Source organism: Schistocerca nitens, chromosome 9 (assembly GCF_023898315.1).
Source record: "Schistocerca nitens isolate TAMUIC-IGC-003100 chromosome 9, iqSchNite1.1, whole genome shotgun sequence".
Lineage (NCBI taxonomy): Eukaryota > Metazoa > Arthropoda > Insecta > Orthoptera > Acrididae > Schistocerca > Schistocerca nitens.
In genome coordinates, this window is record NC_064622.1 from 146060060 (window position 1) to 146075757 (window position 15698).

At 42.8% G+C, this 15698-nt stretch overlaps 1 protein-coding gene across 1 annotated transcript in view; it reads right to left on the reverse strand.

The window, feature by feature from the left end:
* Positions 1-5124: 5124 nt before the first annotated feature.
* Positions 5125-15698, reverse strand: part of LOC126204447 (cap-specific mRNA (nucleoside-2'-O-)-methyltransferase 1) — a 286518-nt gene continuing 275944 nt past the window's right edge. The window contains exon 18 of the mRNA XM_049938834.1: positions 5125-6218. Coding sequence (XP_049794791.1) covers positions 6068-6218 — 151 coding nt within the window. The 3' untranslated portion in view covers positions 5125-6067. The remainder of the gene's footprint in view (positions 6219-15698) is intronic.

Sequence of the window (15698 nt, forward strand, 5' to 3'; positions counted from 1 at the left end):
ACTACTGTCCTACAAGGAGACAGATGGTTCTTCTATGATATCCTCTGTAAGCTGACCTTTTATGTCAGCCCTGCATAACTTTCACCTTGATGTTTCAATGATCATGGGCCAGACAAGAGTGGACCTTACTCTCAACACTGTGGTTAAGTGGGTTAAGTGTAGGTGGTAGCCTTATCTCTTAGGAAAGGAACCTGGTCAACTCAAAAACATTCTTTATCTTTCAAAACTGCTGCAAACGAAACATCAGTTACCTTTGGTCGATATTCCCCCAGTTTTGTGCCCCAGGGTTCTTGCACTTCTACATACAGGTCACTGGGGTGTTCCTGCATGAAACAGCTTGCATGTCACCATACCTACTGTCCAGCCATCAACAGACACCAAAAAAATGGTCCAGTCATGCACCGCACGTGCTCAACAGTGTGCGCCCCCTCCCCCAAGGCATCCTCATACTGGCCTCTGTCAGGCCCTTGGAAATGCTGGTCCTTTCCTGCATAAGATGTGCTTGGTTGTGGTAGACTTGTATTCCATGTTTCCATATATCTCGCCAATGGGTTCCACACCAATGGCAAATGTGATTAAGTCCCTTCCGTAAATATTTGCCATTGAGGACCTTCCATGGACCATCACATCACCTCAGATAATGACACCCCAGTTCATCTTCACCCAGTTTCCCCATTTCTGTGAAATGCATGGGATTCAACACATTCTTACAGCATCGTTTCAACCCCAGTCCAATGGAGAAGTGGAACGGATGTTGACTTTCAAAGAGAGGTTGGGGCCTAGCAAAAGCCACACCATCGAACAATGTCCTCAATGCTCTACAGATGGGAGCCTCAGATATTTCTCTTACTGCTCTTATCCCCACACCCTCATCTGTCCTGGTCCCTTGTCCATCCTTGAAACTGGACCAGAGCGCTGGTCCATGACCTACTGGTCATGGACTGGGCTGCGGCACCTCTGCTTTCCTCTATTCCAGCATCTGCAGCCGTGAACCTGCCTTCCAAGGACACTGTGGCAATAACCATCAGAGAGCTGGCAGTTGTTGAAGTTCTGGCTTCAGTTCTGATGGTGGCATCCCCCAGCAGTGGTGCTCCCACACCTACATTGGAGCTGGAACAAGTTGGGTCATTTCCACCTCTCTGCACTGTCTCTGGAGAGGATTCTGACAGTGAAATGGAGTTCTCACTATTGTTAGAGATCGATCTACAGCTCCAGTCGCAGGTGTGCTGCAGTCTACAAGCTGTCTCCACAAGAAGTGCTCTTGGAAGAAGTCACATCCTTGGAGCTCATGTCATCACCTGGCAGGAGACTGTGACCTCTCATCACGATGACTGTGCAGTTGTTTTGAATGCACTCTCTTGTGTACCCACTTGAGGGAATATTCACTGTACCGGCCACTATTTGTTGATGACTGGTGCTTTGACCTGAGAGTATGTATGGAATTTAATACTGACGAGCTATATTCTGTTTGTGTGACATCAAATACATATTTTACTGTCTTTTCTGTGCACTTCTACTGTGTCAGTATAAGAAGCCAAATAAATTATGCTCATAACTGTAGACCTTGACAGTCCATACCAAATTTACCGTACCCATCAATTATGTGACTGTATAATAGATAGTGACAATTCTCATCCTTCTCTTCTGTGATTCCCATTCATTTATAAAAGTTTGTGATGATAGGTCTTCAAATCGCCTCTTTTAGAGCAAACGGCTACTGTATCTTTGAACTTCCTTTATACCACAAACAAATAGCAAAGGATAAACAGCACTGACACCACAATTATGCCGAACTGAAGAAAGTCATGCCACTGAATAATGCAGCACTGCATTCCTAAATGAAATGTCTGCTTTATTGAGTACTTCTGACAAGGACCAAGTAAAGCTGATATGTACCAAGTACGTCTACATCTACATAGGTATTCCATAAGCCACTGTACGTTGCGCGGGTGATAGTACCCTGTACCATTACTGGTTATTTCCTCTCCAGTTCCACTCGCAAATAGAGTGTGGGTAAAACAACTGCCTATATGCCTTCGTATGAGCCCTAATTTCTCTTATCTTATCTTCATGGTCCTTATGTGCACTGTACATTGCTGGCAGTAGAATTGTTCGGCAGTCGGCTTTAAATGTCGGTTCTCTAAATGCTGTGACAGGTCAAGCCTTGGACCAAATGTATGCACCACATTATGCACACGTGCAGTTTTTCAGGCCATGGCCGATTCAGCACTAGGCTAATGTTCTAATTGCAAATGAAAGTTCGAGAACTGTTAAGTTCAATGAATTATAACACTGATTGGAGTATATCCAGTATATATTGGTGTATTTGGCATGTCTTGTCAGTGTGATGAAAAATATAAACAATGAACTGAACATGTAATAACAGATCAAGTTCACAAACTTCAAAAAGTGAGTGACAAAAGAACAATGAATTATTAAATTGTATAAGTTACCCATGAAGATACCTACATCCTATGCGATGCTTTATCTACAAGAAACAACACAGCGGTACATTTAACAGAAATAGTGGCTGCAAAAGTAGATGAGCCCTAGAGACAAAATATTCACAAGAACAAAAATGGTAAGTTTAATGTGACCTGTGTTTCCATTCCACTATGTAATTCCAGGTCAGAGGAGGAGAGGAGTTATGCGTTACTTTCAGTATCAATTTTTCTCATTTGCACTTGTAAATCCTGACCCCCAGATGATTTTACTAAGGATACAGTAATCCATGCTGTAACTAAAAAGGGGTGTCCCAGGAGAAACAGTAAATATTAAAGAGTATGACAGGAATGATCATTTGAAGCAAAACGGTCTAGTAGACACGGGCTCTAAAATGAATACCTCAAGAGCTACGAGCACTTTTTCTGTAAAAGAGAAGATGAACAAGTGTTCATAGCTCTTAAGTCATGCACTTCAGAGACCATGTTTACTGGATATTTTTCTGTTAGCAAAGAGTTTGCAAAAGAAGAGATTTGTTTCACAGTAACAGGGATGAATAACTGCTCACAGCTTTTAAGATATGCATTTTAGAGCCCATTTTTAATAATCATTTTTGCTCTGAATGATCTTTCCTACCATATCACTGAATACCGACCATTCTCCTGGGACACTCTGTATGTGACACACAGGCCAATCCTAGCATTCAACAGGAAACCAAAACACATTCTGCACTAAATTTTATGCTCCATGAGACTAGGAGTATCTTGGCATGGCACAGTCTTCTACCATTAAGAATTACAGAAAAGCAGCAAGAAGAGTTTTTTAAGTCACTACAGCATTAGTTATCACTTTTAACAAATATTTTATGCACAATAAGTATAGGTTTCTACAACAGGAATGAAATGGATGAGATACAAAATTTCATTTTTTTTGACTAATTAATAATAAAATACTCCTTCTGACTTGAGAAAAAGGAATTGTCTGAAACTTTTGTTACCACATGTCTTCTCAAGACTCACAAACTTTATTAAACTGGTTTTCTTGCTGCAGTTGAAATACTACACTTAGCAGTTTGGACACATTGAATTGCTGTCAAAGGTAAGGACTTGTTACAGCAGTTTAAAGCTTTAATTGCTACAAATAAGATTTGTACATAACAGAGACATAATAGAGACATTAAATTACATACTAATTGCAAAAGAGTATGACACATTACCGCATTTACCACAATTTGCAGTTTTAATTGCTACTTATAGTATCATCCACCTTTTGCAATTTATTGCGTGGCAATACTGGGAAAAGCCTTGGACTGAGTTTCAATAGTACAGAGAAAAGTTGTGTAATGTGATAATCACACTTAGAATTTTGTGTCTAACACTTACTAGTAAAATGAAGTCAATATGATTAAAAAGGTTGTATGAGAAAGTCATGAGCACTTAAACTTGATGCATGTAGTAATTACTGATCCAAGTTGGTGTTGAAGAAACCACCACCTTGGGATGTCCTCCCCCTCCCCCCAACTCACTCCCTCTCTCTCTTTTTCTGTGTGTTTGGTTTTCAATGTCTGTTGTCTAAAAATTGTTATAAATTACGCTGGTTGTTTTCATACCAAGACACACACTTACAAATGCCTTTCCTGAAGTACTGATTCCTTTAATGGATTTAAAAAATATGTTTACTCACCACAAGTCCTCACAAATATTTTCACTGGCAGATGCCTTTCTACTTTCATTTTTAATATAATGAGAGAGGAGTCATGTAGGACATCCATTCATGTAATTACATTCTGAGAGTGTATCTTACTACATATACATTGAATATTTGAGAGAGAAATAGAAACTAGCACAAAAAGCAACCAAAATTATGCACCAAGTACACAGCACGTTTCACAATTCCTATTACAGACTTCTATGGGTTGTAGAGGTGCCTTAGTAGATACAGTCTTGGTAAGAAACTCATGTATGGAAATGTGCCATTTGCAGAGAAAATAAATTTAAATACTGAATCACTTTCAAATCTCCTGCTTCATGATATGAATCCAAACTGAAAAGAGGGCATTCCTGTTGTAATTATGAGATAATATACCATAAATGTCTGACTAAAACAATAGCTACCAGTTTCTTCACTGGTATGTTCACAACTAGGAGGGTTGATTTTGATGTCCTACAGATGTGCCACACTCTTTGCTTTGAAAAGGACATCCTTCATCACACAGAAGAGAATAAGTAATCAAAACTTTGCCCATGCCATCGTTCATGTAGAGCTCATAGGTCATAGCTCATTGTATGGATTGTGTATGGGAGATTTGAAAGTGGTCCAATCTTCAAACTTATTTTAATCCAAAGGAACAATTCTCGACATGAGTTCCTAACTGAGCTTTTACTGCTAAGTCCCCTCTACAACACACATAAACCTGTCATAGAAATTGTGAAACATCGTGTATAATACTCACACCTTGTTAGATAATGCTTACATTGTTGAGTTGCACACGCAATGGATCCAGTTCCAGGTTATAAACACTTTGTGGAAACCAAGTTCTTTACGTATCAGTCTGCTGAATAAATCATTTATGAGACTAAATACATGCTCATGGTCAATGTAGCATTATATGAAATGGAAGTACATGAAAGTAATATTCTAATTTCATTACTTTATACAGTAACAGTTTAAGAAAGAAGGAAATGAAGAAACATGTTAAATATATTTGTATCACAGCACCCATCAGCACTTTACATTTTATCTATTGCCACCATCAGACATACACACAATGTTAGCAAAACTATGCCAGTCTTCTACCTTTTCAACTGTACATAGTACATATCACATATGTAAGCACATGCTCCCTTCCTTTCTTTTGGTGTACTTTATCACTACAATGGTTTCTATCTAGTAATCACTAAAATAAAATTTTGCATCAGTGTGTCTTACTGTCAACTAGTCAATTTACTGTTTTAGAAAATATATGCTTCTCGTCAGTTGTCGTGCTTCATTTTTTTCTCAGCCTGCTGATGTCTACCAAAGCAATTGTTCTAATATTCATAACATAGAACTAAAGTGAAGAAATGTATGAGACTCATAGAAAAAAATACTATTTTTTTTTTGTTCTACTGATCAATCAAAAGCTAAGGAAATTATCTCATCAGACAGAGTAATACCAACCATCTTACCAAGATGGTAATCTATGGATTTGAAAATTGTCAGCTCTGCTTAGTGCATTAGATTTGTGTTGCAAAAACTTCACAGTAATTCAGTATTTATAGATATTATGTACACACATCAATAAGTACAAATCCCAATTCATACAAAATGACATTACTCCTTAATTCTTGCATTTTACAAAACTTTGCACAGCCGTTAATGATCATATAAGGTAACAAAAGTATTTTTGTTTAATAACACATTTTGACTGGCACGTAAGAGGAATTCAGAGTTTAAAATTCAATTTTTATATGTACGTCTTCATTCAAGTATGGGAGAACAAAGGAAGTTAAAACTTTAAAAAAAATTTAAATTTAATAGTGCCACACCAAACAGATATATTATGTAATAACAATAAACAAAACTGTTTCAATTCTAAAAACTTTTGGCCAATACAATATGATGGGCACTCTTGACCAATTTGTGGTCAGCAGCGTTTTGCACTGGGTACCCTCTTGCTTTCAACAAAATCCAACAGTTGATCCCGCTGAAGCTTTTCTGGGTCTTTCTTAACATGATGATCATGGACCACTACACCTTCTTCCCAGAACCATATTAGTCGCTTCTGGAAACATAGCCTGTAAAGAGAATAAAGACACAGATAAAAATCATACAAGAAGCTAGTCACTTTTAGCAATCACATGTTTCATTTGTTACATGATGAGGTCATTTAAAGAATTGATGTCAATAGCCTAATGAAAATTCACATTATCTGATACAGAAGAAGAGCATTCACTTAGCAAATGCTGAATCAAAGGTGCGTTAGCATGTGTGATACATTCACATATCGAGAATAATGGTTAGGAATACTGGTGTTGGTGGGACATAAAAGTCTCTATCATGTCAGTGTGAGAGGAGATGACAGGTACAGAAATCAGAAGTGGCAGTTTTGCCAACCAGTGCCAAAGAAAGGCAATGGTGCAGAAGTTAGGTGAGGCAGAGTAATGCGATAAAGATGAAAGTGTATTTATGCAGGTAGGAACAGAATAGGGGCGCCATACAGAGATGGTTCAAAAGACTTTAGATTCCTTTCTTTTGCCACATGTCTGCCACCATACCATGATTTGAATAACTCTGTACTCTTACCTCACTTTCCCTTTGTTTTGTTATATCTCGATTAACCCTACAAATAATCTGCCTAAATTTTCCAGAGGAGAGATAGTTATACAAAGTGTACCAGAAATGTTGGGACAAACTTCAAAGGGTTGCAGATCATGTCTTGAGGAGCAAACTGGGGCTAGGAACCTGTGTCTAAAAATGTCATCCAATGATGCTACAGAGTGCCAAAGTTATAGGTGCTGGCACATGCCATTAGGTCACCCTACTGATCACCTTCAGCAGCAAATGTGACTTTGCATGCTGAACGACCATAGGCAGAACATATTACAATGTTGTTTGCTATTCAGTGATCACAACTGATTGCCACAATCACCAGTGGAGAAGATGGAGCTAGCTGCTGCATAAAAAGGCCTTGTCTCCTATGAATGTGATACCCTGTTAACTCAGTGGGTGATGGTTTCAGACATATTTCCATCTGCAGTTTATTTTTCCCCTGGAACCCTATGACAATGCCAGTGTTTTTTCATTGGTTGATTAGTTGGAAAAAAAGGGGGTGGGGTGGGGTGAGAGGAAGGGACCAAACTGCTAGGTCATTGGTCCCTTGTTCCAATTAAAGCAAGTATACAAGTGTGAGATGAAACAAATGAGACGTACAACACAAAACGGGGAGCAAGGAAAAACCACAAGAACAACAGAAGGGCAACAACATACTCTAAGACAAGAAAACCACAGACATTCGCAAGAAACAGGTAGAAGAAATTAAAACAAGAGAGGATATGACCATGGCTGGCTGATCACGAGAATAAAAAGGATAAGCCAGCCACTCTGCAACACATTAAAACCTCCAGCCTAAAAGCACTGGTGGGGAGGACACAGAGGGATAAAAGGACATGCACTAAAACTTACATGGAATTATAAAACCAACTTTCATGGAGAAAACGTAAAATCAAATCAGCCGATGAGGCATTGTCTGCTAAAATGAGTGGCAGCAAGTCCAGTAACCGAAGATTGCCTCGCAGGGCAGTCAAAGTAGGGACAGCACAATAGAATGTGGGCCACTGTTAACCAGGCGCTACACTGACACTGAGTGGGGGGTGGGTGGTAGGGTAGGGAGGGCAGGGGGAGGGGGGGGGGCTCTTCACGGCGCAGGAGATAGCCATGCGTCAACCACGTGTGGCCAATGCTGAGATGGTAGAGAACCACAGAGTCGCACCAAGAGGCCCACATAGAGGACTTCCACACATTCGTAGTCTCTTTAATGGCACGCATTTTTCTGTGCATACTGAGACTATGCCATACTGTCTCCCAAAGTCGAAAAACCTTGTGGTGTAAGACTGAACGCAGGTCAGTTTCAGAGATGCCCATATCCAGAAGCAGTTTCCACGTAGCCTGTTTGGCCAGCCTGTCAGCAAGTTCGTTGCCTGGCATGCCGACGTGTCCTGGAGTCCAGATAAACACCACTGAACGACTGGACCATTCCAGGGCATAGATGGACTCCTGGATGGTCACTAAAAAGGATGGCAAGGGTAGCACAGGTCAATAGCTTGTTGGTTGTTCAAGGAGTCAGTACACAGAAGAAACGACTCCTCAGGGCATGAGCAAATGTACTCAAGTGCACGAGATATAGCCGCCAGCTCTGCAGTGAAAACACTGCAGCCATCTGGCACGGAGTGCTGTTCAGTGTGTGGCCCATGAACATACACAAAGCCAACGTGACCATCAGCCATCGGTGTAAACCACGTCATGGCCTCGGTACATGTCGAGAATTGAGAGGAAGTGACAGCGTAGAGCCGCAGGGTTAACTGAGTCCTTAGGGCCATGGGAAAGGTCCAGGAGAAACTTCGGCTGAGGTTTACACCATGGAGGTATACGCGAACGGACCTCGAGTCGAGTAGAGGTGGTAAAAGGAAGGACAGAAGCAATCGGATGTGAACTGCAATCACAAGCCCTGACCTGGGCTACTGATGCAGGAAATGAACCGCCTTGGGTGGGAAAAGGAGATGGTAACTCAGATGCTCAGGAAAACTACGAGTGTGTGCAACATAACTGGCAAGCAGTTGTGCCCATCGGATCTGCAATGGAGGGACTCCAGCCTCCACCAGGACACTGGTCATCGGACTCATTCTAAAAGTTCCTTTCAATTGGTGAATACCACAGTGGTGCACTGGGTCAATGAAACGCAAAGCTGAGGGTGCCACCGAACCATTAACCAGACTTGCATAGTCAAGGTGGGATTGAACAAGGGCTCTGTAGAGCTGCAGCAGCATAGATCTGCACCCCTCTTGGTGTTGCTCAGGTAGCGGAGGGCACTGAGGTGCTGCCAGAACTTCCGATTAAGCTGACGAAGGTGGGGTAGCCAAGTCAATCAGGCATCGAAAACCAGTCCTAAGAATCGATATGTCTCCACTACAGTGAGTGGATCGTCATTAACGTAAAGTTCTGGTTCTGGATGAACAGTACGATGCCGACAAAAGTGCACGACACACGACATTGTGGCTGGAAACTGCAAGTTGTGGGCTAGAGCCCATGGCTGCGCCTTGTGGACGGCTCCCTGTAGGTGCCGCTCAGCAACACCAGTACTGGAGCAGCAGTACGAAATGCAGAAGTCGTCTGCATACAGAGAAGGTAAGACGGATGGCCCTACAACTGCTGCTAGGCCGTTAATGGCCACTAAAAATAGAGATACCGTCAATACAGTGCCCTGTGGAACCCCATTCTCCTGGACATGGGGGGAATATGGGAGGCACCAACTTGGACACAGAAAGAACAGAGCAACAGAAAATTATGGATAAAAATCGGGAGTGGGCGCTGGAGACCCCACTCATATAATTTGGCAAGGATATGATGTCGCCAGGTTGTGTTGTAAGCTTTTCACAAATCATAAAAGACGGCAACCAGGTGTTGGCGTCTGGAAAAGGCTGTTTGGATGGCAGACTCGAGAGACACAAGAATATCAGTGGTAGAGCGACCCTGGTGGAAACTGCCCTGGCGGCCACATGACTCCAGGTCCCAACTCAACCACTGACACATCATACGTTTTAGCAGCTTGCAAAGAATGTTGGTGAGTCTGATGGGCCAATAGCTGTCCACATCATGCGAAATTTTACTCGGTTTGAGTATAGGAATGATGGTGCTCTCCTGCCATTGCGATGCAAAGACACCTTCGCACCAGATCCAGGTGAAGATGATGAGAAGAAGTCACTTGTAGTTGGGCGAGAGATGTTTAATCATCTGACTGTGGATCCGATCTGGCCCAGGAGCTGCATCGGGGCAATGTGCAAGGGCGCTGAGGAGCTCCCACTCTGCAAATGAGACATTAAAAGGCTGGGGGGTAGTTCTGTGATGCAGAGGCTCGAGTATAGTGCTCAGCAAAGTGCTCCAACACAAGGGACACCTGTTGGTGTCTGGTACCCAAAAACACGTCTAATCTTTGTCCAGACTTGGGAAGGTGACATATGGCACCCAATGGTCGAGACGTATCTCTCCCAACACTCCTGTTCCCGTCTTTTTATAAGCTGGTGAACATGGGCACAGAGCCATTTAAAAGCTATTAGGTGCTCCAGATCCAGAGAATGGTGCCACTTATGTTGCTGTAGAGCCCACCTATGGTCTTTAATGACCTCAGCAATTTCCGGCGACCGCCAAGGTACTGTCTTTCGCTGGGGGCACCCTGAGAAACAAGGGATCGCATTTTCCCCCACAGAAACGATCATTCTAGTGACCCGCTCAACCACCACATCGATGGTACCATGTGGGGGAGACTCAACTGTGACAGCAGAGGTGAAAGCTTACCAGCCTGCCTTGTTTAGAGCCCATCTGGACAGGCGTCTAGGGGAATGATGCCAGGGGAGTGACAGGAAAATGGGGAAGTGGTCACTACCACATATGTCATTGTGGACTCTCCAGCGAACAGATGGTTGAAGTTCTGGACTGCAAAGTGGTAAATCAATAGCCAAATAAGTACCATAAGCCACACTAAAATGTGTGAGGGGCCCCATTATTTAGAAGGCAGAGGTCGAGCTGACAGAGTAAATTTTTGGCTTCTCTACCTCGGCCAGTAAGCATGGTGTCATCCCACAAAGGGTTGTGGGCATTAAAATCTCCCAAAAGTAAGAAAGGTTTAGGGGGTTGACGAATCAGTGCAGCCAAGACATTCAGGGGTACCACACCTCTGGAGGAAGATATACGTTGCAGACAATTATTTCCTGCATTGTCCTTATCCTAACAGCCACAGCTTCAAGAGGAGTGTGAAGGGGCACAGGTTCACTACATACCGAGTTCAGGACATAGACACAAACTCCACCTGACACTCTATTATATTCGCTACTGTTCTTGTAACATCCCCTATTGCCATGGAGGGCTGGGTTCCGCATTGCCGGTAACCAGGTTTCCTGGAGGGCAATGCAGAAAGCAGGTGTAAAGCTTAACAATTGCTGTAGGTCAGCCAGGTGGCGGAAATAACCGCTGCAATTCCACTGGAGGATGACGTTATCGCGAGGCAGGGAAGGCATGAAATGGTCAATGAGGCAGGTTACGCCTCAGGGTCACCTGCTACCACCGACTGAGTACCTGTGTGATCAACATCCACTGTGTCTGATGGTCCGGCGAGATCAAGGTCCTCAGCAGCCATTAGAATCTCCACCTCATCCTCAGACCCAGAGCTTATAGGTAGTGGTGGTGTGGGTGCCACCACAATTTTCTTGGTTTTAGGGGTCTTCTTTTTGGATTTTTCTCGATGCTCCTTGGGCTTCTCTGGCTGAGAGGGCTTCACTGATTCAGTATCCAGGACTGATGAGGATTGTGAAGCCCTATTGCCAGCTGCTTTTAGGCACTTCAGCCACTGGCGAGTGTCATCTTTCCCACTAACAGAAACCTGGGGAGGGAAGGACCCAAGGGACCCCTTCCTAACAAGAGGAGCCAAAGAAGACTTACGCTTCTCTGGCTGAGAAGTGAGGACTGGTGTTCCTGACAGTTGCAGGGGCAGTGCCCCTGAGATAGGTGATGCAGCAGCAACAGGAAGGGTAGTGCCCCTCACCATCAAGGGGGCAGGTGTAGTCTTACAGCTCTGAGAGCTGACTGGAATTCACGGAACTGATGGGGCTACAACTGTTGTCGAGGATGTCATTTGCACAGGATGTAATCGTTCAAAACTCCTCTTAGCCTCAGTGTAAGTCAGTCGGTCCAGGGTCTTGTATTCCATGATTTTTCTTTCTTTCTGTAGGATCCTGAAGTCTGCCAAGCAAGGGGAATGGTGCTCTCTGCAGTTGACAAAGATGGGAGGCAGGGCACAGGAGTATTGGAATGTGAAGGACGTCCACAATCCTTACAGGTGATGCTGGAAGTACAGCGGGAAGACATATGGCCAAACTTCCAGCACTTAAAGCACCGCATCGTGGGAGGGATATATGGCTTTACATCACAGCGGTAGACCATCACCTTGACCTTCTCGGGTAATGTGTCGCCCTCAAAGGCCAAGATGAAGGCACCAGTGGCAACCTGATTATCCCTTGGACTCCGATAGACGTGCTGGACAAAATAAGCACCTCGCCGCTCTAAATTGCAGTGCAGCTCATCATCAGATTGAAAAAGAAGGTTCCTGTGAAATATGATACCCTGGACCACATTTAAGCTCTTATGGGGCGTGATGGAAACAGAAACATCCCCCAGCACGTCACAGGAGAGTAGAGCCCGTGACTAGGCAGAGGCTGTTTCCATCAAGACTGACCCAGATCGCATTTTTGACAATCCCTCCATCTCCCTAAACTTGTCCTCTAAATGGTCCACAAAAAACTGAGGCTTCATTGACATGGAGAATTCCCCATCAGCTCTCATACACACAAGGTACCAGGACGAATAAGATTCACTGCCATCGTTAGCCTGGCATTCCTCCCATTGTGTGGCCAGGGAGGGGAACAATTTGGGGTCATACTTCTGTGCATTAAATTGAGTCCTTGAAAGCTTAGAGATGATGTAGTAAGCTACATAGCATGTCATCCGCCCTGATGCCACCCACTCCGACCAGGAGGCCTCCCCATGGGCGCCACCCAGCCTCAGCCAAGGGCACCTGGCAAGATAGCCATTGCTGGGAGCCCCGAGGCCCCAGGAAGATGGGCATCTTCTCTTTGGCATACGTGGGTAGTTAAGGGCGCAAGCATCAGCAGAACGATACCTGTGAAGTCAGGGGGCTACAAGCAACACGGTACATGGCGGCTCCACCACAACGGACTGGGTACCATGCTGGAATCATGTGCAAACAAGTCCAATATCAACATCAGTGAAGAAAACAATACTGCACAGTGGACGGAGGAAAACACACCCTGGAGGGTGACCTCGCCCAACAGCTGGAGAATGAGTGGAAGTGCAGATCCACTTCAACATAGGATGCGAAAGGTCTCAGCACACGATGGATACGATGTGCTATGTAAGGCGCCCTTCCTCAACTCGCTCGCTCTTCGGGAAAATTTAGAAGAATGGAGGTCAAACCCTACAAGGGACTATCACATAAAGGCTGAAACGTGTGAGACTCCTTTTAGTCACCTCTTACAACAGGCAGGAATACCTCAGGCCTATTCTAACCCCTGGACCTGCAGGGGCATGTTTTTTGGTACATAGGAGAAAAATAAACTGCACATGAAAACCAATATCCGAAAGCGTCAACCACAGAGGCAAAAGAGCATCACATTAATAGAAAACAAGCCCTGTCTATGCAGCACCTAGCTCAATATTCTCCACTGGCAGTTGTGGCACTCATTCACGGTCACTGAATGTCAAACAACATTGTGTGGCTTTCTGCCTATGATCCGTCAGTGTACAAAGACGGTTGCTGCTGACGGGGTTGCCTAGTGGCAGGTGCCAACACCTATAATTTTGACACTTTGTAGTATCATTGGATAACACTTGTGGACATGAGTTTCCGTCCTCAATTCGTTCTTCAATGCACCCTCTGAAACCTCTGAATTTGTTGAAACATTTCTGGGACACCCTGTACAGCAACAGAGCACAATGTGTGTACTGTAATGTTTCAAAATTTGAAGCTATACCGTTCCTGATTGTATGATCTTCATGATGTATAGTGCAATTTATTTCAATGCATGGTAACTATTTTTGAAATATGACAGTGAAATATTTATATAAATACATCTCTGGTCATACAAATTTATGATAACAGATGTCACGACAGAATATTGTCATACATAAGTGAGAAATGATCTACAAGTTATCTATAATTGACAGTATGAATTTAATTATCTGAAATCTATAAGTGAATAGAAGTTTCTAAGAGTTAACAGGCTAATTTGAAATGCATTTGAGTAATCAATTTTGAACTCAAAGATTATTTCAAGTTGTTGACCAGCTGTCATTTAGCATTTCTCGTTGTCATACCAATGCACCTTCGGTTATATTAATTGAAAATTTTTAATTGCAAGATGTTAGAAGTTATCATGCCTCTTATTCTTTAAAGACTTTCTGAATTCAAACTTGTGCAAATCATACGTCCTCAGAAACAAAATGCTATGCGTACCCATTTAATAAAGACAAAAATATTATGACTATTTATGCATATACTGCATTCTATATGGCTTCCAGACAACAGGATTGTAGTATTTTAATACTCAGAGATATTTACGTAACATGAACTACTCTATTTAGCTTTAGGTGTGTAGTTTCTAGTCTAGTCTAGTTTTTGAAATACCAGGCAATGACAACATGAAAGACATTTATAGTCTTGGGTGTTTTTGAAATTATTTATGTGTAACAGTCTTTTTGTCATGCCTGTCTGCAACTCAATGTGTAATCTTTACATTGAGTAGCAGTCTATCATTTTTCTTATATTCTTGTTATGTATACTTATGAAATATTTCTGGAAGACCCTATGATAATGTAGCAGCTGAATGTGTAGATAAATATGCACTTCATTAAACATTTATGTAATATTTTCTGGTGAGATCTTGAGGCTTGTCTGGTTGCCAGTATTTTGATGGTTGCTTGGCATCATCCACGTGCATGGTAATTAGAACGTTAAATCTGCAGAAGTCAGCAATAGGGGGAGCAAAAGAATGAGATGCCCCGAGGATCTGTCCTGACCCCTCTCCTGTTCAGTTCATACATATTGATATGGCTGAAACCACATCAAACTCATGACTGGGCACTGACAATGAGGCATACAGATCTTCAAATTGCTGAGGCTCTCCAGAAACGCTGTGGCACATCATGCAGATCCTCTGCATTGACACTGTTGAAGAACATTGCCCCCCGTGTAGGATGAACAGTACTCACACAAGACTTGTTGGCAAACAGCTCAACCATAACATGCATCTTGTAGCCGATACAGTCAGGCCGACTCCTTGTTTCTGGGTATCCATAGTTAGCCACATACTACCTCCATCTCTGTGGTGGGAACACGCACTTGTACAGGAGTGAAAAAACTACAGAAAAATTCTCACCTCCATGTTCATGTAGACATTCAATTCATCAGTAAACAGGGACTTTGCTCTCAATACACACCTCTGGAAACTGCACGCATGACAGCTGGCAACAGCTTTAATACTAATGACTGCTGGCGATGCAAATGGGAGATTAGTGCTATGATGGAACAACTTAAGATGCCAAGCATATTGACCAAGCCATGTGACTTTAAACTGCCACAAAAGATCTGTTCAGTTTTTAACTGAATAAGAACTAATACTGGCAGGTGCACTGATTCTCCCCACAAGAGGAAGAAAATAACTTTTACGCATTGTGACTGTGGCACTGAAAAATCTTGTTCACCATTTAGTACAAAAATTTCTCCTGAGAGCTTTCTCTGGCAATCCAAGAGAGTTCCTGGTGATGAAGGATGGACCAATAGAGTACATTCACAGCCTGGGTATTAGTTTATAATCTCAGATAGTTGTAACTCATAATTTTTAGTTATGTAGACACATACTAAATTGATAAATTAACCCTTTCAGACTTGGATTTTTTCTGGAGAAAGGAAAATTTTTATTTCTGTTATAATG